This window comes from Amblyomma maculatum, chromosome 10 (genome assembly GCF_055883805.1).
Source record: "Amblyomma maculatum isolate TAMU_Amacu chromosome 10, ASM5588380v1, whole genome shotgun sequence".
Taxonomy (NCBI): domain Eukaryota; kingdom Metazoa; phylum Arthropoda; class Arachnida; order Ixodida; family Ixodidae; genus Amblyomma; species Amblyomma maculatum.
The window spans coordinates 162198723-162226296 of record NC_139353.1 but is presented as its reverse complement, the minus strand read 5'-3'; the positions used below and the strand labels follow the sequence as shown (position 1 = coordinate 162226296).

Sequence of the window (27574 nt, the reverse complement as noted above, 5' to 3'; positions counted from 1 at the left end):
GCGTTGCAGGGGGCACGACCTCACAGGCCGTCCGGTTATGCTGATTAGGTTTATCTGCTCTGTCGGCCAACTTGTCCGTGCAAGGGTCTCGAAGCCTGGAATCTAGCTTGCGCCGAGACAGCGACAAATGCCAAAGGTTGAAGGTGAAGCAGAGGATCAAAGAAATGTCCCAAGCGGAGCAGGTCGAGAGATGAACAGGCGTGGAATTGCTGCTAATGTTGTTCCAGTTTAAAGTGCCGCTACATCGACTGATTAGAACGCTCTGATGAGAAGAACCTGTAAACACTCGCCGGAAACAAACTGAGTGAAGGCCGTATCTGCCGGCGGCCAAGAAATGGCCTCCACAAGTCGTCTTTCTAAGCCGGACAAGATAACTCTTTCCTCTTGGCCACTCTCCGAGAGGCATCTGCTGCCCGCCAGATGCGAGTGACGATGTGAAAAGTATTTCCTTTCAGGCGCCAGACCAACAACTATGAATTCCTTATCTTCTAGCAAATTACGTGAAGCTAGAAAATCCACCCTTAACACAAAACCAAAATTAGTGGACCATATTCGGTCCATCTTCATCCCTGCATCTGAAAATTATACTGCCGCACCGCGCCATTTAGCCCATTTCGCAGTTTGCTTTCTCTTAATCCATTCTGTTACGCCTCCCGCATTTTATACGCTGCGTACCCACTCAGCGTTTCCTCTTCCCAGTTTTAGCAGTGTTAGGGTGAGCTACAGTTTGCTTCTCGGCTCGCTTCTCAAGTGCCGTACTGCGATATATATTATATTCCTCCCCTTAGTGTCGCGTGATGCTATTTTCAGCCTCTTCGTCCACTTCCAAGTTTAGAACACACACGTGGCAAGAGAAGCCGCACACTCTTCCGCTCCAGCACCACTGGCGCGTGAAGTGAACGTAGCTCGCCAAATGCTCCGATTGTTACTCTGCGAAAACACGCCCACTGACGAAACAGCAGAGATCATAATGAGAAAATCACGAGCCCCCTCCGATAGGCAGGTGACACGGCTGGGTACTGATCGGACTTAACGCTTCGCAGCACATTACAAAGTGACTAGGCGAGAAGTTCCTCTGTTTTAGGAAGCAGTCATTCAGTGACTGTTTCGAGCCACAGTTGCGGACTAGCCTGGAGAAAAACGACAAGTTGGAGAACTTATACCGTCGCGCAAGCGCAGAACAAAAGGCGTTGCGCCAGTGAATGTCTTGGAGGGCTTCATTGACACCGTGCCTCACTGATTCCCCCAGGAGTGCCCGCTTAAGCCTCAAGAGATGCAGGCAGCGTCGCGCTTGCTCCAGCCGCGTTAATTGTTACTGACTGCGCTGCAATTTCACCCTCGCACGCAGAGACCGACACTTTTCCGTCCTCCAAAATCACGATCATTGTGATCATATATACATATATATATATATATATATATATATATATATATATATATATATATATATATATATATATATATATATATATATATATATATATATATATATATATATATATATATATATATTTATTTATATATATGATGATGATATGGTGTCGGTAGCCATTTGGGCACGTAACGCAACGCTTTTATAGCCAGTAGTTTTGGATGGGACGAAAAATAGCTTCTACACAGGGCGCATGAGCCTCACGAAAAGCAGCCCCCATAGCAGCTACTATTGCTCATGTGGCAGTATGGTATAAAATCCCTCCGTGCGCCTAGGTAGGCGCTACCATTGTCAGGTAGAGAGGGGAATTGACCCGGAGTCACACAGAAGTCATCAGCCCATCATCATCCGTTCAACACCTCCGGCAGACACCCCCCCCCTCGGGTAGCGTTCGATCTTTGCTCGAACCGGGGCATGTCGGGATTATTCCACCACGAAAGACGCGCGCCGGGCTTTCTGCGGCACGGGGCCCTTACGTCAAAACAATACTCGAAGTCTAGGACCGACACTCTGCAAAAGTCGATGGATGAACACAGGACGCTGTCTTCCGCCTCAAATCGCGCTTGGCCGACGTCAAGATATGCCGGGGTCTCTTCTTCCGGGAAACTTGAGCCTTAGCAAGCATCCTTTTGTAGGAGACGCTGAGCACATGGAGTATCTTATCACTGTCGACGGGGAGAGGTCCACAAACCGTGCAAGAACAAGGCTCAGAACGCAGGACGGCCTGTGCTTGTCATACCCACTGGCGGCGGTTCAAGGCAAATGACCCCGTGTTCAAGCCATGTCTTGGAAACCATGGCTCGAATGTTCCCGACATGCTACCGTCGCCTCCGACGCTCACACCCCTGTTGGAGGGGAACAGCGCATCGACAAAAACATATTGCAGCACTCGGAGCCCCCAGCGTGAAATCATTCGACAACACAAGATTGCTCGCTAGGAAATATGCGCAGTGTGCATCTCAACGCAGTGAGGTCTTTTAAAAGAAACCCAAAAGGGCCAGCATTATGCGTTTCTGAACTAACGAATCACTTTGCCGGTTGGATCGTTTCATAAAATGCATTTCCTGCAACTGCTATCTTAGCATGACACCAAACAGCGGCGCCACAAGGCACGGCTGAAACCCAGCGCTGCTGGAGACAGTGCCGCTTTCCTGCCGCACTGCACGCTGCGACGCGTATAGCGACCACGTAGTTAAAGGACGCCATCGGAAGTACCCCCCCTCGCTCTCCAACTCCGTACACAAGAGAAAATGTAGGCATGGTCAGTTGGATTAATACGTGCGCACTTTCCTTTCATTCGCGGATATGATTCAGTTCCTAATCGTATTTCATTGCCATTAGTTCGCCAGCCTCATAATCAACGTAACTAGAACATGCTTACTAGTAACGTTACTACGTTACGCTACGTTAGTGCGTTACTAGTAAGGTTGCTCATAATCCTAAAAGTGACAGCGGTGAAGACGATGACAAAGCCAAGGAAGGGGTCGCTGCTTTCTCTGCTGCCGTTTTATGATGTTTGGCGATCCGCCTTCGGGTCCCGATTCCATTCATATCCGATCGTAGTCCAATTCTGATTCGACCATAGTTCTATTTCTGCTTGTATTTGCTTATCTGACTTACTTTTGCTGACTCAATCATATCCGGCTTCTCCTTTCCCTTCTCTACGAGAGAAGCGACAAAGACTGACATGGACGAGTGAGAGGAAGACGGAGAGAAGTGCTTTCCGGCAAAATTAGTGGGCGGTGCACAGGAGAAAATGAAACGAAAAAGCGTTTTCGGTGTCAAGGCACAGGTATGTGACCGAGTTAATGGTGGGACCGGCGAAATATGGAACTGCAGGAACACTAACAAAAAAAGTAAAAAAGAAACGATAACGGAGCATGTACCCGTGACCGTGATCTGGAATACTATTCAGAGGTTGATGGCGCTTGTAACTATACCAAGCTGATTCAACAGCGAGAGTAAGACGGCTTTTTTAGGGTAGATAAAGGCAAAGTTAGCGTTAACGTATCAATCTTAGTGACAGAAAGCCGAATTAAAGTTTACTTATGGTAAATCGCAATGGTAAGATTACCGATTGGACAGAAGCCCAGATGCGCGGGAGACAGCTGCGCCACTGTACCCGATTGAAAGCGGGCCAACTGCGGCAGAAGCTGCGTAGTGGATAAAGCAAAGCAGCAAGGCAAGCTCAAAACAGAGAAGAGTGATGGGGACAGAGTTATGCGCTTATACGGGTAAAATGTTTAACCGACAGTTAAAGATCATCCGAGGTGTTGTGGAAAAGCGGCGAGCAGTCTAATCCACTCAATCCTAAGCGTTGTACAAATTAACCTTTGAAATCAGGAATTATTTCTAGAGAGTTGTATTTAAAGCTTGACAGAAGGTAAAACTAATTTTACATAAGTTTATTGGCCTTGCGACGATTGCGTCAACCTTGCGTTAAGACGTATAGTGGCGGCCCACGTGCACGGGTCGCGCGACATAATTGGGCCACGAAGCCCCGAACAATCGCCGGTTCGAGCGTGCCGCTGACCGATTTATTACGACGTAACTTCAAGTCGCGGGCCATCACGTTTATTTACTTCCGCGGCGGGAAAATGCAAGAGTACATGTTCATGTGTGCACGACTTGCTACGCAAGCGGCTGTTTGACACACATCAAAGAGTGAAAATGAAGCCTCTCAACTCGCGGTTGTACTTTTCGCCATTCACTCGGAGTTCGGGCATGACACGTAATTTCGTGGTCTGCTGCATTGCGACAACGCAAGCAAAACCATCCCTTTCGTCTTCGTTGAAGTAAAGGATTTTTGGCTGTCTTCCTCGCTGAAATGGTTTCGTTTGGTTTACGGGGTTTAACGTCCCAAAGCGGCTCAGGCTATGAGAGACGCCGTAGGGGATGACTACAGAAATTTCGACCACCTGAGGTTCTTTAACGTACACTGACATCGCATCGCGCACGGGTGCCTTTCTTTTCGCCTCCGTCGAAAAGCGGCCACCGAGGCTGCAGGATTCGATCCCGCATCATCGGGTACAGCAGTCGAGCGCCCTAACCAACGAGGCGGGTGTCTTGCCTGAAATAATGGCACATTCCTGACGGAAGTACTCATACGTGACCCACGAGCAGACGAAAGAGAGGCGCGAAAGTAGGCCCTGTCGTCAAATCCCGTTCGGAGAGAGATTTGTCGTCAAACGAGTGTGAATACTATAGGCATTGCTCGGCACGGAACACTGTCGCGTGTCCTTCGCCACTCTCCATTGTGAACGCGGCTTTATAGAGGACGCTCCAATAATTCGTTCGCGGTTAACCAGTTTTCGCCAGCAGAATAGTTGGCGTACGCCATTTCTTTACGGCCTCAGGCGCGTAATTTTTATTTATACGCGGCGCTTCATTATTGAACAGTGAGCTGACCCACTGACGTGTAAAACGCAAGTCCCGGTGAGTTGATGCGGGCACGGAAAGACCGCATGCAGGAACATGACCAAAAAGCCGGTGGTTGCATTAATATAGGCCAGGAAACACGCAAAGAATTTTCAGCCGCTCTGCCTGTCACAAATTTTACGGTTATCTACTCTCCGCCAACGGTCGCGTTATTATATATGGAAGTAGAATCGCACCCATTACCTTTAGGTTGCACGGAACTTCTGAAGATACTTTGTTCGTTGGCTGGCGTAAACAAAATACGCGGTACTCAAACCTCTATAATTTACATAAGCTGGCACAAAAGAACCTCGTCGCGTTCTTTGTTGCTCTCTGGTTCGGGCGGCGCATTGCAAGGGGAGCCAGTCTGTCTCGAAACCAGGCCTCCACCGACGAACAAAGCTCCGCGGGACCATTGTTCCGTTCTCACGGGACGATGTCGCGTGCCCGCACGTCGCCGTCAGCAGCGCAGTCTGCACGCTGAAAACATGCGCGAGAAAGTTTGCTACATCACCGGCAGCCGCGTGCTTCCATCGAAGGTTTTGTGCTTCGCGCATAGTGGTGCTTACAAGGTCTCTTGGGTGCCCTACGTTGTGGCGCAGTCCTCTATAAGGAAATTAGGGCACGCTTATGCTTAGGGTGGGCTTGAAGACCAACTTTCTATTGCTCGATTATTCTGCTGTTGTTGTTGATCTGGTTTCGGAGGAAAAGACGACGCAGATGGATCTTAAGCCGGAAGAGAATGACACCACCCTGAACGCAACAACGGTTTCCTCGCAACTTTATTGCGACGTCAGGTGGGGATTTTCTCTCGACACCAAACATCGCCGAAGGTCACTTTTGGGGGCAAACGAGCTGTATGCGCTATTACGTAATAGTGTTAGGGGGTTCTTCAATACCAGCTGCGCGACTCGGAAGACCGCGTCACCTACAGTAACCCCACTTGTACGCAAAAAAAAAAAAAGCAAAGAACATTGTTTATTCGGACGGTCGCTTCATCGCTAATACATTTTGACGGGACATGACCGAAATCGCGGTGCCGTGAATGGAAACGTGCCAACTGCGTAACGCTGCTTATTTTGATCTAAAATCGAAGCGAGCAGACTTTGCGGCCTGTCAGGTCTATTGGCGGAGCTGTGTTGCCTCAAACCGGCTCCTCGATTGCGAATAAAGAGCATCACAGTGAAATACTGCTGGCAAGAGGCGGTCCGTTCCTAGTACAGCAAGAGAAATTGCTTCGCCATTTAATTCCTCTGTCACGTCCGCAGGACCAGCGACTGGGCATCGGCATGTGCGGAGACAGCCAGTCCGCTGTTGAACAATCGTTACAATCTCGTTTCGAACATATCAATTGTGCTTTCCAAAGATGAAGCAGTGTGGAAAAGTGGCCATTTCTTCATCCATCTGACGCGGCACGAACGAAGCAGCAGCCATTGTTTATGGCTGTACCGACCACGGATCTAGGCAGTAGGAAGCCGCCAGTGAGGAAGCGTAAGCACCTACTCAACGGCGCAACGTGCAGACGCCTCCTCGTTAGCACGGTTGTCCCTCGGCGGTTTTTGACCTGACGACAGCTGCCCTCTCCTCGCAGTTGTCAAGTTCTCCTTTTCCGTCGCTCTCATGCGATGAAAAAAAGTGCGCCGGAGCCTTCGGGCGTGCTCGCAGTCCTTGAGAATGCGGCGGCCTTGTGAGAGCGCCTAAAAGCACGGACATAGCAGGGCGCACGTCAACGAAGGGCAGCATTGGCGCGGACTCCGTCTACGGGACGCAACTAGTGAAGAAACGAAGGGATTTTAGCTCTTTTCCGTAAAGCCCTCTTCGCATCAAAAGAAGGGGCTGCAACCGACGGTGGTGACGCAAGATGAGTGGAAACCACGCAGCCGACGAAGAAACCGCAGAATGCGTCTTCTGAGGATAAGTAACTGAAGACAAAGTTTCTCATGCCGAGTCACTGGCAGTCTTCGAGGATCTGCTACTCTGACCGAATACCCCAATGACACCTTCAGACCACTTTTACGTTATGGTTTAAAACCAGCAAAACATATTAAAATACTAAAAGCAGCAGCTCTCCTTTTCTCTGCATAAAATCTGTAGGTACATTCCAAGGAATCTATTATTGCGCAAGCATTTAAAAAGAATTTCATCAAACCCAAGCTGGAATGTATAGGTGCGTTTAACTAATCTCGCCCATACTTCCAGCTAATACTATGAGCATATATACGCAGCTCTGTTTATTTCGCAAAGTGTGCAATAATACAGACACATTTATCTGTAAATATTATTAACAGTTTGTATTACCACACATGAAAGCATCTGAACTGCGGAGAATATTTCATTGTTTGAACAACCACTTTTCCGAAAACGGAATGTTATAAAGGGATACTTTCGTGCGCAAACTGATGTGTGCCTACAAGAAAAAAGCGCAAAAGAATATGAGAAATATTTAAGCTTCACTTTCCTTAGAGCATCAGCTAATTCCTACACTTTTTGGTAGCAGCTAGGATGCTTAGTTGCTTCTTCGCGCGTCGACTTCTGGTTTCAAAGGGTTAAGCACTCATTACTATCCAGTTTGAATAATGTTCACCTCTAACTCACAGCTGTTGTTAGGGTGCCGCATAGGCGCACATCCCACGTTTCTGTGAGACATGCAGCTTTCAGATTTTTTCCTCGCTTGTTTGCATAATGTACAGCACGCATATTGTAATTTAACGTGTGTTTCTGTCGTCATCTTGATGCACATTAAGAAAGGGCCAGCCGAAAAAATAGAGCACGGTCCAGTTTAGTTTCGACACGGTCGCTGTTCTCAAAGCACCATTGCTTCCGACCCGGCCGCGCAATGAAGTTGATTTGCGGGCCATGCGAAACAGCACTTCTGAATCGATATGCGGCCGTGTCATGGCGATTTGAGAACAGGGACCGAAGCGCATCCAGGTATACCCTAAGCGACCGCGTTGAGACAGAAAATGGACGACCGTGTACTTTTATCAACGTTCACGAAAGCGAGATGACGAGCTAGTTGGTATTGCACTCTGAAACAGCGCAAGGAAAAAGGTCAAAAAGAAGGATCACAGCACTCTGTGTCCCTTTTTTAATCGTTGTTTCTTGCGCCGTTCTCCTCTCCTCATGTTATTGCTGACGTTTAAAGCCGGCGACAGTAATGTCAAGCTTCGGCCAGAGCACCTCTTACCCCCAACCTCTTCTTTCCTTTTGTATCAAGCAGCGAAGATACGATCGATTATTATTACCATTTGCCAGAAATCCCCGCAGGCGTAACTCCGCCGTGTGACGATAACGCATTAATCGCGGGCGCGACAGTCGGAGGCGCTGCCTTGATTCGAAAGATAGCCTCATTTCACCGCCTGGAATGTGTCTGCACAGTTCGAGCAACAGAAAGGTGAAAGATCAACTGGAACACAACCCTTCGCATTCCATCTTGCACAGTGCGAAAGGACGCCAACAATAGGAACAGACAAGAAAACAGGGTGAGCGCTCCGTCTACGAGTGTTCATCTTATTTACGTTTTTTCGGGCTGTTGTTACCTCTGTTACCAATTACCTCTGAACTCAGCCACAATTCCTAATGCTCCGATTCCACTTTAAGAAAAGCTGACGTGTCGCAAACGATCATAAGAAAGTGAGTCTTCCGAATACAGAAGCAAACATGCGAACAACCATCCAGGTGAAAGTTGAAAAGAGGTCCTCATTCGATGCTGAAGCACAGCTTGCCTGACGTAATGTCTCTGTAGGATCTGCTACAGTGTCGGCGACTTTTTACGGCTATAACGTTCGTTATTATTGCCGGTCAAGAGGACAATAGTTGCGCTTAGGCGTGTGCCAGGACGACAGGTTTGATGGATACAAAAAATGCGCGGAGCGAAGTAACGGTGCCGTTGAGGAAGTGCGGCGACTGCTTGAACTGGACCAACGCCGTTCGCGCGCGGTCGTCGGATACATGGATGTCCGCTGGACAGGCCCGGCTTCCTCGTCGTTATTGTACACACGAGGCGAGACACGGGTTAGTGTGGATCGAAGCACGAGCGTTGCACTCACCCGCACTTTCTGGCGCCGCGGCGAAGAGGACGAGGAGCAGCAGCAGCGGCTGCCAGCGGGCGGCGGCAGTAATCCAGGACATGGCGGCGTATCCACTCACGCACACACGCACACAACACACGCGCGCGCGCACCGAGCTGCTGGCGTCGGCGAAGCAGCGGCGAGTACGCAACGCGGCAGCAGTCAGCTAGCAGGTGAAACCGGCCGCTCTCCCGAAAGCGAAACGTCGCCGGGGAAAGGGTGGCCGCCGCCACTGCAAATCAGAGCACGCGGCGAAGGAGACTCGGTCACTCTCGCCTCCAAGAGAACGTGTCAACACTGTCGAAACACAAACGGGGCCGCGAGGTGTGCGACAAGCGTCCCGGCCTTGTACCTGCCTCGTCGCGAGACGTGTTCCTGCTCGAGGGAAAACGAGCACCCTTTCGATGCACCATCGTGGTAGACGCGCATTACGTGTGGAAACACTGCTTGATATCGACCATGGGCTGCTTCCGATTGCGTGCATGTCAGTGCAGCCGGAAAGACGCAATTGCAAGAAATTTCCGAAAAGACGCAAATGTACTTGAAAATTCAGCTTTCTCACAAGATGTGCCACCTTATTAGGAGCGGCGAGAATTCGTCTGCTACTGATTGAAAACACAAGCGTATGGAAGACGCAGCCGCGATCCGATTCGGCTTGGCGCTTGGAGCGTCCGCGAAATACCAAGTGCTGGCGCCGTGGCGCTTTGTTAGCTGCTGCCATCTGTCGCATGCGCCTGTCGCTAACACGAACTGCGCATGCGCACTTGAGGCTGGTGGTTTGTTTTCAACCAGTCAACAGGAGCGCATGCGCAGAGCGTTCGGGTGAAAAAGGCGGATTGTCATGCTCTGCCATTCATGTCAGGTGCTTACTGACCGGGAGGGAATTGCGGGGAAATAATGTTGTTTCCACAACGTATACCACAGGTTTCATAAAGCCCGCTTGAGTGCAGTCTCAAGGAACCGCATGCAAGCTCATAACAACTTGCCGGAAGTAGCCGTACCTAATTTCCTATTTGTTGTTTTCAAGCTTATAAGCTCTGCATTTCGGTAAAACTGGCACCATGTTCATAAGACCGGTAATCTATGAATATACATCGACATCAATTCGTTCTGGGTTTCTTCTGGACGCTCGTTACCAGCATTTAATCAGTCAGTTATCATGCAAGCTTCCTCTGAATGGATTTGTCTCTGTCCCACTTGGCACTGGAGAATACGACCAATAAGCAGTTTTAAAATATGTCCTCATTTGGAGAGTGTTGTGAGGGGCTCGCAAATCGCAAGGGTGGCGTAGGCCTGCTGGCTCGGTGTCCAACGAAAAGCACCGGCAGGTACCGTCAAAGCCGACACACCGTCCAACAGGAACAAGGCTTCATTTCGGGGAAGGAAGACCATAGAAGTAGGCCCAAGAGAAAGGAGACACATTCACCCAGCAGGCGTCTCGACGGCGAATCTCTTCGGTGGGAGCGACCGCCACTTTATAGAATCGGCAGTGCGGAGGTAGAGGGGGAGGCAGGTTGCAGCAGGAGACAGGCTCGCACTAGCCGGCGTCGGCGACTCCCTCCCCAAGCGCCCAGCTGACGCGACATATAAGACGCGTATATAAGAATTATTCTTAGAGCATAGGTTTTAAGTGCGTTAGATCTTACACTTCACGCACCGCCTTCCTTCGACATGAAATTTTGTCTCAGGAATTCAAGATGGTGGATTCCAAAGTAAACCTAGCAACCCAATTGGTGATTGATTGGTGACATCATTAGTATATCCAATTAGTGATTGATTGGTAATGTCACTAATATATTTATTTATTTTATTTATTTATTAATGCCTTAGATGCCCCTGCCTAGAGGTTTTACATGAGGGATGAGCGGCTTCACGAAAGGAGATTTTTGATAGCAGTCCTGAAATTAATCGATCTGGAATGGTGCAAAACGTCTTCAGGCAGATCACTCCAGTCCTTCGATGTAAGTGGAACAAACGAATGAATATAAGAATATGTGCGCTCATGCGGAGCGTCTACCCGACTTGGAGTGACCGGGAGCAGTGACAGTGGGTAGGTGATATGACGTCATAGGAAAGTGATAACATTTATGATAAAGAGCGAGCCTAGCTGTCGTACCTCAGGGAGGTTCGCATTAAACTTTAGGACTGTGACACTACATAGGAAGAACAATCATGAAAGGTAAATGTGGCTGCACTGTTTTGGATTCATTCATGGGATTTGGAAAGATTTGTTTGCTGAGGGTCCCAAACTGAGCATGCACACTCTTTAAGACGTTCTTAGGAAATCTATGCTGGATATGCTGAAATAATTTGTTAGAAATAAGAAACCGCATTATTTGGCAAAAAATAATATGCTCCATTAGTATAGCACTGACGCTTCTAATGGAAATCGGGCGGTAGTGAAAACAACATGTCGAATATCCTAAAAAGGATCTTCCATTACAGTGGCCCCACTCCACACGACAGGGGCTGTTGAAAGATGTGCGACAAACGGATATTGATAATTTCTTTTGTTTACGTTTGCATTGATGTCGCAAATTGCAGCAGGCGATATCAGTTTCAAGGCTTCAATTAATTTCCAAATACGACGTACTTCAAATGTTATAGCAGGCATCACAGCATAATGAAATTTAGGAAAACAGGAAAGGTTATCTTCCGGTTCTTGAGTAAAAACTGAATAAAACGCTGAATTGACTGCCGCGGCAACTTTGGTGTCATAAAGTGAGGCGTCAATATTGTCTAGTATCGCTATCGATTTCTTTGGGGATGGATTGGTAAAAGCAGTTGTTGGACGAGTTGGTGTTCTCCATGACCCATAACTACAGCACAAAAGACGGGACAAAGATGAAGGAGGGCTGTGTGGTGTCCCTCCTTCATCTTTGTCCCATATTTTGCGCTGTAGTTATGGATTATGGCTTCATAACATTCAAAAATTGACGAGGGTTATTACGCAGCATATTAGGAGTGAAGCTGAATATAATGACCGCCTAGTTTTGGCAGCTTGAGACTGGAACATTATGTCTATGCAGGGTATTTTTCTCATGCTATTGACATTAGTTTGGAAATGAGATAAGCCATTTTTTTATTATATGTCCAAGATGTTCGCCAATTAATGATGCCACCGAAAAATCTAAGATGGCAGCCCACATAGTAAATCAATAGCAACCCAATTGGTGATGTCACTGGTATATCCAATTGGTGACTAATTGGTGATGACAGTAATAAATTTAAGATTTCGGACAATAATAGCGTCCTTTATTAGTCAGCCGCCACGTGATTCTGATATCATAATCCAAGATGGCGACCAAATTCGGGTGCCAATGATGACTTCATAATCCAGCGGATAGAAGTAAAACCATGTGATTATGACACCACAATTAAAGTTGGTGGCAAAGTATTGGAATCTCACATCGAACATGGTGGCCAAATTTGCATGCCAATGATGCCATTACGGTCCAACATTTCGGATAAAAGTGGGACAACGCGACTATGACGTTAGGGAACGAAATTAAGCCATAGTTTCGGTTTTCAAGATTTATTATGGCAGCTTTTAGTAGCGTCATATTCAAGATCGCGGCCGCTAAAATTAGTTGTGGCCTCACAACCCCCTTCCCCGCCAACATATGGGGGCAGTAAAAACCATCCCGTTACGGGACCGCTGTAAATATAAGCATTCGTGATAACAAGGGGTACCCACTAGGGTCAGTTGTGTGCCGAATTTGGTATGTAAATAAAACCCTGCGGGTAGTGGTGTATACATAAAACCACGTTTAAATAATAGAAAACATTGTATGCATTTAAATGTAAACATATCCGATATTTAAGGCCCACCTCGACCCCAAACGAAGCCAATTCTGATTTGGGACGTATCTCTAAGGGGTTTAACTCTACAATGTGTAGACATACACAAATGGTGCCAAACGATTAGCCTTAGAGCGATCTTTCGGAAAAGACGCGTAGACTAAACTAATCACGTGATCGTAATTTCTCCGATAGATGGCGTTAGGCATCAATCGCTCCTAAAGCCCCTCAATAAACTAAAAGTAGCGCCAACATGTGAAGTTTGCCGCCCGCCTCCTCTCCTGCGCTCTCCTTCGTCGTTCGACCCTCTCATTGGCCGAGCGCCGTCACGTGCGCGCGCGCTTTTTTTTTTTTTCCTGGGCGTGCAGCTTCCTCCTTTCCAGCGGGGCGGGCGGCGCGCGCGCGGCACATATCGCGGTGTGTTTTGCTGCCACGCGGACTGCTACTAAATCGTTCCCGCTGGCTATTTAATTTTTTTTTTCAAGCATGTTGCGCTCTTTGGCCGGCGGTTGATAGAAGCACGGTGGTGAAGGCGAGTTCAACCAACGCAGACATCGCGTACAAATGGTGTCACGCACTGACAGTTGAAAACGGAACCGTTTCAGCGCAAAATATAGAAAAAAAAACTGCTACCACGCTTCTCAAGTTTCACGGTAGCTTACAATTCAGTCCAACCTGCAAAGAAACCACACAGACTGCAGCTTCCGCAGCCTAGTTAATTTTTTTTCAAGCATGTTGCGCACTTTTGTCAACGGCTGACGGACTCAAGGAGGTGAAGGCGAGTTAAATCGACGCCAAAATCGTGTACGTATGGTGACACACCATGGCAGCTGAACACGGCACCGTCTCAACGCCAAATATAAAAAACAATAACTGCTACCTCCCTCCCCAAGTTTACCGGTAGCTCACAAGTCAATCAAAGCTGCAAAGACTCCACACAGACTGCAGCTTCCGCCGCCTATAGTTAATTTGATCTGCAGCTAAAATTGAAAATACATGGAAGACAACTGCTGCCATACTTCTCTAGTTTACCGGCAGCTCGCAATCCAGTCAACGCTGCGAAGAAACCATACACAGACTGTTCCAAAATTGTTCCTGTCCGCCGCCTAGTTACAAATTTTATAAAGCATGCCGCTGAGTGGCCAAATGTTACGAACTACGGACACACGGAGATGACGGCGAGTTGAACCCACGCCGAAATCGCGTATATGTGATGTATGACACTCACAGCTGAAACTAGTCCGGCGGGAAATCCCTGTCAACATTCGGTAATTATGTTTCAGCAGTGAGTAATATTTTAACCAGAACACATTGCGACAAAATGCAAGGCTCTGGTGAGACCCGGCGCACGGCCGCCTCGATCGGCGCGCGCGCGGCGCTGATCGAGACGGCTGTGAAGGGCGCCTGCTCCGGAGAGCGCGCGCTAGACGCGCACCCCGTAGGTGGAGCCACGGTCGAAATGCGAGAGGAGGAGCGGCGCCGCCGGAGGAGGAGAGAGGAGATGGCGCTACTTTTAGTTTATTGAGGGGTTTTAATCGCTCCACTTGGCGGCGTGATCAAATGAAGAATTTCATGAAGCTGCCAGTGAAGAAAATGTTAAGCAGTGATGTGTGTGATAGTTTGTTGCAGAATGTGAAGTGAAATTCTTGTGTGTTTATCATACGGGAAAATAAACGTTAAATTCATGTTCCATTTGGTGTATCTCACTTTATTCACATTAATATCAATTCCAGTTAACCAAATAGTTAACGCTAGTTACTTCAAAGTCTTCCGGACTGTGGCGGCATCTTTTTTCATTGTCGTTCAGAAACTCTTTTTTTTTTGGGGGGGGGGGGAGGGGGGGAATCCAAGATTTTTGGCACCGCACAATCTTTTGGCGCTGTGCACCCTGATAAAAGACTCCCAGGGCATAGATCCCTCTTCTATAAGAGCGAAAATAATAATATTTTGAGTTGTAAACTTCCTCTATCCACCAGAGAGGCTAGGATAACGGTCAGTGCTCAGCAAAACGTGAATTCCTATGTAGCGTAACGGTTAGACGGCAATGACGGCTGCTGCAGTGTGAAATTACAAGTGAAATATTGAGGTCTTTGCAGCATCCCTAATCTAGCACGCATTGCATTTTTTTTTTGTACATTCGTGCGTGCTTCAGGCTTCAACGATCCGACCCTTGGAATGGTGTACTTTACAAACATGTTAAAAGCAGCACGAAGGGCATTTAAGTCCTTCGGAGCAATAGTGCGAAACGTATGAACCAACAAGCCCAAATTTCAACGTTGTCCAGGCATTTTAGTGTAAGGCGAAAAATTTTGCTAACAGAAAAAATACCTAGCGAGAGATGTGGTACAATCATAAAGCTGACTTGAAGTAAAAGAATAGATATCGGTAAGTAAAGTTGTGCATTTGCTAGAGTTCTAAAGCTAGCTCATTCCAGCAAAACATTTGCCGGGGTTCGACTCTGCTTAAGCCGGTTAGAACGCACGAAAGCACTGTTTGGCATTGCTTTGCTGGGTGGTTTAGCGCTGAGAAACTGGAACAGCAATGTCAGAGCACGCAAACGTTCTTATGTGGTTCAAGTTTTCCATAGCCCTCTAATATGTTACCTCTTACCTATTTTCTTTCCATCTTGTGTGAGCAAGCTCATGGAGCATGTTCTCCAGACCCGTCTCAGCCGATATCTGAAGAATAGCAACTTCATGCCTTCGTGCATGTTTGGTTTCCGCCCGGGCTTGTCCACTCAGGACGTCTTTCTACATCTCAAACATCACATTCTTGACTTCCCTACGGGCGACTCCAAGGCTATCTTCGGCTCTGACCTAACTAAAGCATTAGACAACGTTACCCACGCCTAGAAGGCCTCCGCGCAGTTGATGTATGCCCGCAAATGTACAACTACATCCGCGACTTCCTCCCCGAACGCACAGCCACACTCACCCTGGGTGACCACCAGCTTTCCGGTGTCTCACTGAGAGCACGGGGGACGCCTCACGGTGGTGTTCTGTCTCCCATCCTCTTCAATATAACCCTTCTCCATCTCCCTCACCAACTCGCCCATCTCCACGACACACATTTAAGCTTATATGCAGACGAGATCACTGTCTCGGCTACCCGAGGCAGTGATGGCGAAATGAAACACAACTTACAATCGGCCTTCAACATAATCAACTCGTTTGTTCGGCCGCGCGACTTAACCTGCTCTCCTTCCAAATCAGAACTCTTCCTCTACTGCCCCAGGCCGGCACCACACCGCCAAACCACCTATCTCACTGACTCTAGGTCATCACCCCTTTCCCCTAGTCTCCAAGATTCGCATCTTGGGTCATCCTTCACGGCCACGGCGCACACAGAGACGCCGTCCAAGCTCTCCAGGCCCAAACCGAGCAAACCCCTCGTCTTATCCGGCGCGTGGCGAACCGGCGCTTGGGTCTAAGAAAATGGAACACACTCAGCCTCACACAATCCAACATCACGAGCCGCACGGCGTACCCATTCCCCTGCTTACATTAAAGCAAAATGAGCAGGACCGCATCAACGCTCTCCTCAGGCGCTGCACAAAGGTCGCCCTCCGTCTACCCCCCAGCACCTCTACTGCCTGGCTTCTCAACCTCGGTACACACAACACATTTGAGGAGTTGGCAGACGCCACCCTAACAGCACAGCTGACAAAACTGTCGGGTACCGCGGTAGGCCGCACTCTGAGGAATAACCACGATCATTCATCCTACCCGGGGGGAGCCTCTAAATCCAGACACGTTCCCATCTCATCATCTCTCCTATCCCAAGCACATGCACCCCGACCACGTCGGGGAACGCCGGGCAGGCCGCGCTAAAGCCCTGCACAATGCGTATGGCGGCAGTTCCGAAGTAGCTTACGTGGACGCGGCAGAGTACTCGTCGGGCACACAAATGGTACTTGCCGTCGGTAACAATCAGGCCCAATTACTGGTATCAGGCTTTATCACCATAGACTCCTCCGAAGTTGCAGGGGAGGCCGCCATTGCGCTCGCTCTCATCTCCACCTTTTGCTACCGAAATTCTCTCCGACTCAAAATCAGCACTATCAAATTTCGCCAATGGCCTGATATCCCGCACCACGGCTCAGCTTCTACGCTCTTAGCATCCCACAAAACCTGTAACCCTCATCTGTACCCCAGCAAACGCAGGCCTCCCGGGTAAAGAGGAGGTCAGCTCCCTCACCCGAAGTCGCACTTTCAGGGTAGGAGTCGGACCCTCTCCTCAACCCAACCCCACCCAAGCTCTCCTTCCCAACCCACTATCTCCACACTGCCTACCAGAGCTAACGCTCCAAATGACCTCCCTTCACTCATAGCTCTTAACCCATCTGTTTCTTCTGATTCTGCTTGCATGGAAACCTAAATAGATTCACCACAATCTCACTGTTCGGTTGAAATAGCTCGCCCAAACTTACCCTTAACTGAAGCTGACCTTCAAATCTTTGTGGAAAAGTTAGAAGTTACCATAACCGAGAGGCTAGAAAGAAAGATAATCGAACGGTTTGAGACCAAGCTGGTAGAACGATTAGAAGATGTCTTATTACAACGCATGGAGGGCATGCTAACATATGTCGTCAATGAATTCAGCAGGCGCCTCGACGCCACAGAAGAACAAACAACGCGACGCTTTGAGAATCTAGAGGAGCGTATACTACCCTCGACAGTCACCAGTACAGACGTTGAAAGACAAAAACTCCGGAGCATCACAACACACATCCCACTCCTGCTCCACAAGAACACCGCATTCCCACCCAAGACATACTCCATATTCCCAATGTACAGGATCATCCCCCTCCTGTAGCAGGTTCCATTATGCCTATAATCCAGGATGGCGAAACTTAGTTCAATGATAACTGTATGGCAGTGGAACTGCCAAGGGTTTGGCCAAAAACGCAACCGGTGCTGACGTCCTTCATTGCGCAACCGTTTCTGACGTCCTGGCTCTGCAGGAACCCACAAATCCTATAACCCTCCCAGGTTATGTCCCATTACTTCCTCAATCAGCCACGCTATCTAAAGTTGCCTTTCGAATTAGGCGCTCACTCCCTACTAAAACGCATACGTTAGCCATACCAGACCTCGACGACCTCCTCCTGGAATTGGTCCATCAGCATACACGGGCCAAGAACCTTTTCATCCTCAATGTATATAGTCGCCCAAAACCTCTACATACCAACTTCGATTGTCTCTTCACACTAGCCGAAAGAACTGCCAACAAGTGTCCTCTCCTTATTGCGGGTGATTTTAACCCACCGCATACAGCATGAGGATACTCACGTGATTCCCCAAAAGGCCGCAGAGTATGGCTCGCTGCGCCACAGGCTCTCTCTCATCACTTGCTGTTTTAGATAGATGGCTACCAACTAGCCGAAATTTCGTCATTACTGAGCGCACAATCATGCTAATCTTCTCTCTGCTAGCTCAATTCTCACCGATTCTAGAACGGAGGTGGAGGAGGCAGCCATTGCGCTAGCCGTGACATCCGCACCCGCTGCGAAAATAATTTCGAATTCTAAAAGTGCTATCCTAAACTGCCAATGGTTTAGTGTCCCCCAAAACTCACCGCCTTTTGCGTTTTTGGCAACCCCCACAATCTGTCACCCTTATTTGGACACCCTAGCATGCAGGCCTTCCCGGTAATGAGGAGGCTCACTCCCTGGCCCGAGGTCTCCTTTTTCAGGCTGGGGAGGAACAGTCTCCCTTAGATGCCGGGGAGTGCCTGCTGACCTTTCGTGATATACCTACCACCGCGAAAATAGGAGGACTTACGCACCCCCTGCCCCGAATCTCACAATAACACAAGCTGCCTATTGGCGCAAGCTACAAATGTGCACAGCCCAATACCCCGTCCTTCTCCACGCCTGCTTTCCTGACCAGTTTTCGTCTTCCTGCAAGCTCTGTGGCAAACCTGGCGACTTTTTACACACACTACTCACCTGCCCCTCATTTCCTCATCCTCCTTCAGCAGAGGTGGCCTTAGATTACTGGGAGAAGCTACTCACCAGTACCTCCTATAAGGACCAGCGCAAGATTATTACATGTACGGAGGGGCCTCTTACAAAGCAAAAGAAAGCGGGCTCTTCCAACTAGCATCTACCGTCCCCAAGAGCGGCCTAGCGGTTCGCGGCGCGTTGCTTTTATTGCGAAAGCAATACTGCTAGCACTTACCTGCCGTCGGGGGAGGTCGTTCTTTCGCTACCACGTGACAGCGTGACGTCACGACCAGTGGAGAGCAGGGGCCCCAACTCGTCTCTTCGGCCGTAGTCGTTCCTTCACTCGGCGCGGCGGCTACCACGTGACGGGCTCCTCGGCCCGCCGCGTGAGGGTGCTCGCTAGGAGAGGATAAACGGGGCGCCGCAGGCGCGCTTCGCTTAAAGTCCCTTGGCTTAGTCATGTCTGAGGAGTTGTACAAGGCTTACAAGGCGTCGCTGGAGCGACGTGCTGCGCGCAAACGCCGGCGCCGTGCCGAGGAGACAGATGAAGAAAGGCAAGAGCGGTTGGCTAAGCAACGCGCCTATGCCGCAGAATGGCGAGCCCAGCGGCGTTCTACAAGTTCAGTGAGCGAAAATAGTTTCATGGACCCTCTGAATGCCGAAGAATCGTCTATGAGTAGTGCAGAGCGATATAATTATCACAGAAGAAAGCGCCGTGTAGAAGAGCCACCGGACCGGAGAGAAGAACGGCTTGCTAAAAAAAGAAGGACGTATGCAGAGAAGAAGCAGAACGTTGTGGTGAACCGAGGCGGTGACATTATGGCTCAACGACACCAGTGTTCAGACCAAGAGTCACTACTTTACGGACCACCAAAGCGTGTTCATCGGAATAAACACACAGTAGAAACCATGTTGTGTCCAGAGTAAATCCTTTAGTTGCACAAAAGGCGAAGCCATTCCACATCACCAGCAGAACCAAGCGCGCGCAGCCAGGGAAGTATTGCTTTTGCAATCACTCAGGCTTAACCAGAGCTAAGCCACAGCTAATTTTTCACTGGGCGTCATGTTGGCCGCGGCACTACCTTGAGAGAGCCTATAATAATAATAATAATAATAATAATAATAATAATAATAATAATAATAATAATAATAATAATAATAATAATAATAATAATAATAATAATAATAATAATAATAATAATAATCAATCAATCAATCTTTATTTAATGTGCGCAGGAACAACCATGTGGTCTTTGTGCTACAGCACAAATAAAAAAAAGAAACAAAAATGAAAAAGCACAAACATGTTTACACACACAGAGAGAACACAAAAAAAAAAGAAATAAATAATACATGAAATGAAACTGAGACGAAAAGTATCACGGAAAGTAAGCTAACAATGAGTAGCATCACTTATATACACAGTGAGAGAATTTTGAGCACACCAGGAAAGAAAGAAAGAAAGAAAAAAAAAAAGAACGGTAGATTGAAGAGAACAAAAAACAACAACAACAAATAACTGACATTGATTATAGTAATATAGAAATATACATAAAATAACCATTCCAGGCGCAACAAGTGCATGGTACTTAAAACACAGGCTAGAAATACAGAATAATACAATAAAGAAGTAAAATTGAACAAGGGACAGTAAGATCCGAATATAAAGTTTAAAGTTGAAATATAAGTAGGAAACGGATAAAAAGTAGTTCACGATACAGACAGCATTGAACAGGAGAAAAAGCAAAAAGTGAAGTAAATACAATTTTAGGCTAGAAAGTGGGAGTTATATGTGATAAAGTACTATTTAGAATACAACGCTACGAACATCCAATGTAAATGAACAGAGCGAGTTTTGGAAGATGTCAAGGTGAGGACAAAAAGAGTTAAATAACCACTGCATCCTTTCCAGAGGGGAGTGGGAATGAAGAGGAGAAACCTGAAATGGTCTGAATTCCCTCATGCTCTTTCGTGGAACGCGCAGTAGGATGTACTCTAAGAGCTGAGGGCCCATAATGTGGCCATGAAGGAGTTTGTACAGAAATATGATATCAAGTCTGATACGACGGCAGTGAAGAGAAGGAAGATTCAGTTGGGCGCTCCTGGTGGAGCGAGAGGGGGAAGTTGCGCAAGAAAAGCGATAATGAAATATCCGTAAAAATTTTTTTTGTACTCTGTCAACCTTGTCCAAGTTCGATTTGCAAGTGCCATTCCAAACAACCGACGCATACTCCAAGACCGGCAAGCATATGGACAGGTACAGTTTTAGGAACGGAAGTGGAGTATGGAACTCTCTCGAAAGTCTGCAAACGAATCCGAGTGTGCGCATAGCCCGCTGAGCAATGCGTTTAGTGTGAGAGGAGAAGCTGAGGGTGCGATCAAAAAGTACACCAAGGTCATTAATTTCATCAACCCTATCCAACAGCACAGAATTCACAGAATAATGGTAGAGAAAGCTATGTGTTTTACGAGTAAAGGACACAACCCTAGTTTTGGAAGAATTGAGGGTAAGTCGATTCATCGCACACCAATCAGAAAAAGCAGATATGTCCGATTGCAACAACAAGCAATCTTGAAAAGAATGTATTACCTTGAATATTTTTATATCATCAGCATAAAGAAGAAACGAGGAGTTCTTTATCGCCGAGGAAACATCATTAATAAAAACGGAGAAGAGAAGCGGGCCTAGTACTGAACCTTGAGGAACTCCACTCGTTGCAGTGTAAACGAAAGAAGTCTGTCCATTGACACTGACAAAGCAGAAGCGATCAAGGAGATAGTTGCGTAGGAGGGCTACGAGGGAGACTTCAACGCCAGAGAGTAGAAGTTTTTCAAGAAGTAGTGAGTGAGTAACAACGTCGAAAGCTTTGCTCATATCACAGTACACAGTGTCAACCTGACCCCTCTGAAGGACTACTGCAGAGGCATACCTCATAAACGTGACTAGGTTGGTAGAAGTAGAGCGACCCGACATGAAGCCGTGTTGATTCGGTACTATGATATGTTTGAGATGGTAGGAAAGTACGCTGTGCAAAGCTAATTCGAAAAGCTTAGAGGTTGCACATAGAAGAGAAATCAGACGATAATTGGAAACATCAGATTTGTTTCCAGACTTGAAGACAGGAAACACGCGTGCCATTTTCCACACGCGAGGAAAGGCAGCATTTTTTAAACAGTTATTGAATATGGCAGTCAGTACTGGTACGAAGATATAACTGAAGGCTTTTATTATGGCAGCTGGAATGCCATCAGGTCCAGGAGACAAAGATGGTCTCAGACGCTTAAGACTCTCAGTTATCAACTCCTCGTCAAAGAGAATGGAATTAGATAGTGCACCAGATGGGAGGCAAACGGAATCACAATGTGGATGTTTGTAAACGGAGGAAAAATGTTGTGCAAAACTGTCGGCAACACCCCGAATTTCCGGAGCCTGAGAGCCAACTAAGCTGATACTTGAATCTGATTTAATGGAACGCTTGCGAACGTAAAGCCAGAACTGACTAAGACGATTTGAGGCACTCCTCTCTAAAGACTCAAGATAGGAATCATAGTCCCGCTTGTATAAGCGTTTGCAAAGAGAACGCACACGGCGAAACTCATCTGCCCAATTTCGAAACCCAGGGCGTTTCGCTTTACGATGGGCTCGTTCCTTCAGTTTTAACACCGTTATTAGTTCCCTTGAAAACCAGGAAGAGAACTTCCTACGCGTAGGAGTATGCAAAGGTATGTACCGACGCATACCATCAAGAACTATTTCTGTAAAGCGACTGACTTGTCCATCTGAATCATTAATGTCATTTAAAAGGGACCAGTCGACGGAAGAGAAGAAATTGAAAAGACCGACATAATCACCACGTGCATACGCGAAACGGGGCGAATTCCTTACCCGATCTGAATTAGTAGAAGGTGAGGCAGAGACAGCAGTAGTAACTAGAAGCGGAGGGTGAAATTTGTCACAGCGAGTCAGCGGTATGTCTGAACTCGAGACTCCAACACTTTCAAAATTCGATAGACAGATGTCAAGAATATTACCACAGCAGTTTTCAGTGAAATTGTGTTGCTGCAAAGAGTTAAAGGCTATAAAATCAAGTAGAGCGTTACACTTACTTAATATGTAATGATTGCTGTGAGAAGAAATAAGTGAGTTCCAGTTGATACCAGGAGTATTAAAATCACCTAAAATAAGAATTTTGTGTTTGCTATGACGGGTTATAACATGTTCGATTGAGAGCAGAACATCATCATAGGCTGAAGGAGGTAGATTCGGAGGAATGTAGAAAGCTGCAAGTAAAAGTTGTTCATGTCGATTTAAAGTGAGCTCGAGCCACACACATTCTTCAACAGTTTCCAGATCGGAACGTCGAACACACTTCACAAAACTGTCAATAGCAATGAGCACTCCACCTCCTCTTGATTTGGGACCTGTTTCAGGGTGGTCGCTACGAAAAACTGAGTAATTATTTGGAAAGAAATCATTGGAAGGAATATCACTTGACAGCCAGGTTTCGGTAACCACAACAGCGGTATAACAAGAGGACAAGACGCTAGAAAAAAATTCAGATCCCTTAGTCCGAAGACCTCGGGCGTTTTGATAATAGATATCCAAATTAGGGGCCACTGCAATTTTGCGTCAGTTCAGAGGGATGAAGCATATCGTATTTAGTATTTTTTATGAATATTTTATATCATCAGCATAAAGAAGAAACGAGGAGTTCTTTATCGCCGAGGAAACATCATTAATAAAAACGGAGAAGAGAAGCGGGCCTAGTACTGAACCTTGAGGAACTCCACTCGTTGCAGGGTAAACGAAAGAAGTCTGTCCATTGACACTGACAAAGCAGAAGCGATCAAGGAGATAGTTGCGTAAGAGGGCTACGAGTGAGACTTCGACGCCAGAGAGTAGAAGTTTTTCAAGAAGTAGTGAGTGAGCAACAACGTCGAAAGCTTTGCTCATATCACAGTACATCAGTGTCAACCTGACCCCTCTGAAGGACTGCTGCAGAGGCATACGTCATAAACGTGACTAGGTTGGTAGAAGTAGAGCGACCCGACATGAAGCCATGTTGATCCGGTACTATGATATGTTTGAGATGGAAGGAAAGTACGCTGTGCAAAGCTAATTCGAAAAGCTTAGAGGTTGCACATTGTAGGGCTCGTGGCGCGCCGCGCATTCGAAGGCCGCGCCACTTCCCAATGCTCCCTGCGCGTGCCTGTTTCCCTCTCCCCGCTCCCGCGGGGATAACCGGTCCCGCGCGAGGGGGCTATAAAAGAAGGCACGCGCCGCCGTCTAACCCTCTCTTGGTCTCTGGCTCCTTGGTCCCTGGCTCTTCGTTCCGGCGCTCTCAACGACCCGCAGCCACCCGGACGACGACACCGACTTCGATCCCTGTGAGATTAAAGATGTTTATCATACGGCCCACTGTGTGTTTGTCGTGCGCATCCCTCGGGCAGAGGAATCGCCCACAACATAGAAGAGAAATCGGACGATAATTGGAAACATCAGATTTGTTTCCAGACTTGAAGACAGGAAACATGCGTGCCATTTTCCACACGCGAGGAAAGGCAGCATTTTTTAAACACTTATTAAATATGGCAGTCAGTACTAGCACAAAGATATAACTGAAGGCTTTTATTATGGCAGCTGGAATGCCATCAGGTCCAGGCGACAAAGATGGTCTCAGACGCTTAAGACTCTAAGTTATCAACTCCTCGTCAAAGAGAATGGAATTAGATAGTGCACCAGATGGGAGGCAAACGGAATCACAATGTGGATGTTTGTAAACGGAGGAAAAATGTTGTGCAAAACTGTCGGCAACACCCCGAATTTCCGGAGCCTGAGAGCCAACTAAGCTGATACTTAAATCTGATTTAATGGAACGCTTGCGAACGTAACGCCAGAACTGACTAGGACGATTTGAGGCACTCCTCTCTAAAGACTCAAGATAGGAGTCGTAGTCCCGCTTGTATAAGCGTTTGCAAAGAGAACGCAAGCGGCGAAACTCACCTGCCCAATTGTGAAACCCAGGGCGTTTCGCTTTACGATGGGCCCGTTCCTTGAGTTTTAACGCCGTTATTAGTTCCCTTGAAAATCAGGAAGGGAACTTCCTACGCGTAGGAGTATGCAAAGGTATGTACCGACGCATACCATCAAGAACTATTTCTGTAAAGCGACTGACTTGTCCATCTGAATCATTAATGTCATTTAAAAGGGACCAGTCGACGGAAGAGAAGAAATTGAAAAGACCGACATAATCACCACGTGCATACGCGAAACGGGGCGAATTCCTTACCCGATCTGAATTAGTAGAAGGTGAGGCAGAGACAGCAGTAGTAACTAGAAGCGGAGGGTGAAATTTGTCACAGCGAGTCAGCGGTATGTCTGAACTCGAGACTCCAACACTTTCAAAATTCGATAGACAGATGTCAAGAATATTACCACAGCAGTTTTCAGTGAAATTGTGTTGCTGCAAAGAGTTAAAGGCTATAAAATCAAGTAGAGCGTTACACTTACTTAATAGGTAATGATTGTTGTGAGAAGAAATAAGTGAGTTCCAGTTGATACCAGGAGTATTAAAATCACCTAAAATAAGAAGTTTGTGTTTGCTATGACGGGTTATAACATGTTCGATTGAGAGCAAAATATCATAATAGGCTGGAGGTGGAAGGTTCGGAGATATGTAGGAAGGTGCAAGTAAAAGTTTTTCATGTCGATTTAAAGTGAGCTCGAGCCACACACATTCTTCAACAGTTTCCAGATCGGAACGTCGAACAGTCAACCGCACGGGGAGGAGCAGAGGCAGAAGATGAACAGGTAATATCTCCAGGAGTCATCCCTCGATGAAGAGCGGCGGAGTAGTCCACAGATGGCTGCTCCTCACGGGTAGGATTGCCCACGGAGACGAGAGGACGCTCGACAAGAGGACGCTCACACTGCGAAGCAGCGCACCGCACAAGCTCCTGGCTTAGGCCTCGAACATCGGCACGTAGAGAGGCAATGACCTCGGCTTGTACGAAAGCCCGCGAGTTCTCTACATGAAGGCGCTCGTTATCTTCCCGTAGCTGGGCAACCTCATCGCTCAGAAAAGAGATTCCCTCAAGCGCGTCGAGGAGGAGAGCCCGTAGTGAGGCAAACTCACCGCCATGTTCGCCGGTCGCGGCTGAGGGGGGAAAACCGATCGGGTGGCTGGGCAGGAGCGGGGCACCAGGGACTCTAGCACCACCGTCGCTAAGCCTAACACCGTCAGACGACGACGACGCACACAAATTACACAAGAATGGCCGAGAGCCGGACTTCAGGAGTTGCAGCTCGTCATCCGCCCAATTGACGCACTTCGTGTGAACACGTTTCGCACAGTCGGCACATCGTAAAAACTGCTGCTTGCCAAAAAACGGGCGGGAGCACAGCGCACATGCGTCCTTACTGGGCGCCAATATTATTATTATTATTATTATTATTATTATTATTATTATTATTATTATTATTATTATTATTATTATTATTATTATTATTATTATTATTATTATTATTATTATTATTATTTTTATAGGCTCTCTCAAGGTAGGGCCGCGACCAACATGACGCCCATTGATCAAGCAATGCGCCGCGAATCGCTAGTCTGCTCGGCTCCTGGGGGCGGTAGATGCTAGTCGGCACAGGCCACTTTCTTCGTCTCTTCTGTCGTTTTGTCTCTTGAGGAACCACCCTACCGAGCAAACCCAAATACGCTCCCGGGCCACAGCCGGGCGGCGCTGCCGCCACGGCGCATCCGGAAGATGTGACCTTCAAACATTTACGTCCGGGGACCTTCACTCCAGACCAAACACCCACTACAACCCCACAGGCAAGCCAAGTTACAAGGCGTTCCGATTATCCGTCCTTACCTGCGGGGCACGAGCAGAGGGACGCTGCGCCGTACTTCGCATCCAGCCGAACCCTGACTCCGACGCCGCAAACGCCGCAAGTTAAACCGACTACGACCCCACAGTCAAGCCAAGTTACAAGGCGTTCCTATTATCCGCCCTTACCGGTGCGGCACGAGCAGAGGGACGCTGCGCCGTACTTCGCCTGCAGCCGAACGCTGACTCCGACGCCACAAACACCACAGGCTAGAGGGAGCTTTGATTACCCGCTATTGCCGACGGTGCACGAGGAAATGGATGCCGCCGCTCTGACTCTCTCTGCAAGCCCTCCTGCTCAGGTTAAGACAGCTACAGGATGCAGCATGACTTCAACGTATCGCAAGCGTCAAGTGTCCCCGCAACGTCTGCACACAGAACAGGTGAGTTGTCCGCATTTCACCGCTCTGATCAGGCCACTTAACAAAGTTTATGTCACAAACATCCCGAAGCAGGCTATTGCCAACGCAATAGAGCAAAGGGCTCCGTCTCAGTATTTCTCGGATATGGCCATTCTGCGCTTTGATTCTGCTGCTAACTGCATCCGCATAACTGTCAGGGACGCTGAGCATTTCAAGAAGCTGTGCATATTGACCCGCTCAGTCGCGCGACCACAGGATTCTGTCCAAGCGTTCGATGTGGACTCGCCCCACTGATGCAGCCTGCGGTTGGCAGCACGCGAGGTGTAATCAGGATTAGAAAAGGCCTCACGATGGACTATATTATGGCACATCTGCGCTGCGAGACAGCTGAAATCACAGACATACGCATGGTCGGCAAGACAAACTTGCTACTTTTGACCTTCGCATCAGACACATTACCTTCTCGGCTAGTATGCGACTACGAGATTACACGTGTCCGTGAATACCGCCCGCGCCCAGTCGCATGTTATAACTGTCACCGCATCGGCCATGCAGCCAAATACTGCTCGTTTCCCGCCGTTTGTCGGGATTACGGTAAGAACCCGCACCCTGAGGACCCCGGCTGCAAGCAGCTTCCTCATTGCGTAGC

The 27574-nt window shown here is 47.9% G+C and overlaps 1 protein-coding gene across 1 annotated transcript in view; it reads right to left on the bottom strand.

Moving 5' to 3' along the window:
• The window catches only part of Cda5 (Chitin deacetylase-like 5), a 212279-nt gene extending 203202 nt beyond the window's left edge, over window positions 1–9077 (bottom strand). Inside the window, exon 1 of the mRNA XM_084580600.1 lies at window positions 8899–9077. Coding sequence (XP_084436726.1) covers window positions 8899–8980 — 82 coding nt within the window. The 5' untranslated portion in view covers window positions 8981–9077. The remainder of the gene's footprint in view (window positions 1–8898) is intronic.
• Between the last annotated feature and the right edge of the window lie 18497 nt (window positions 9078–27574).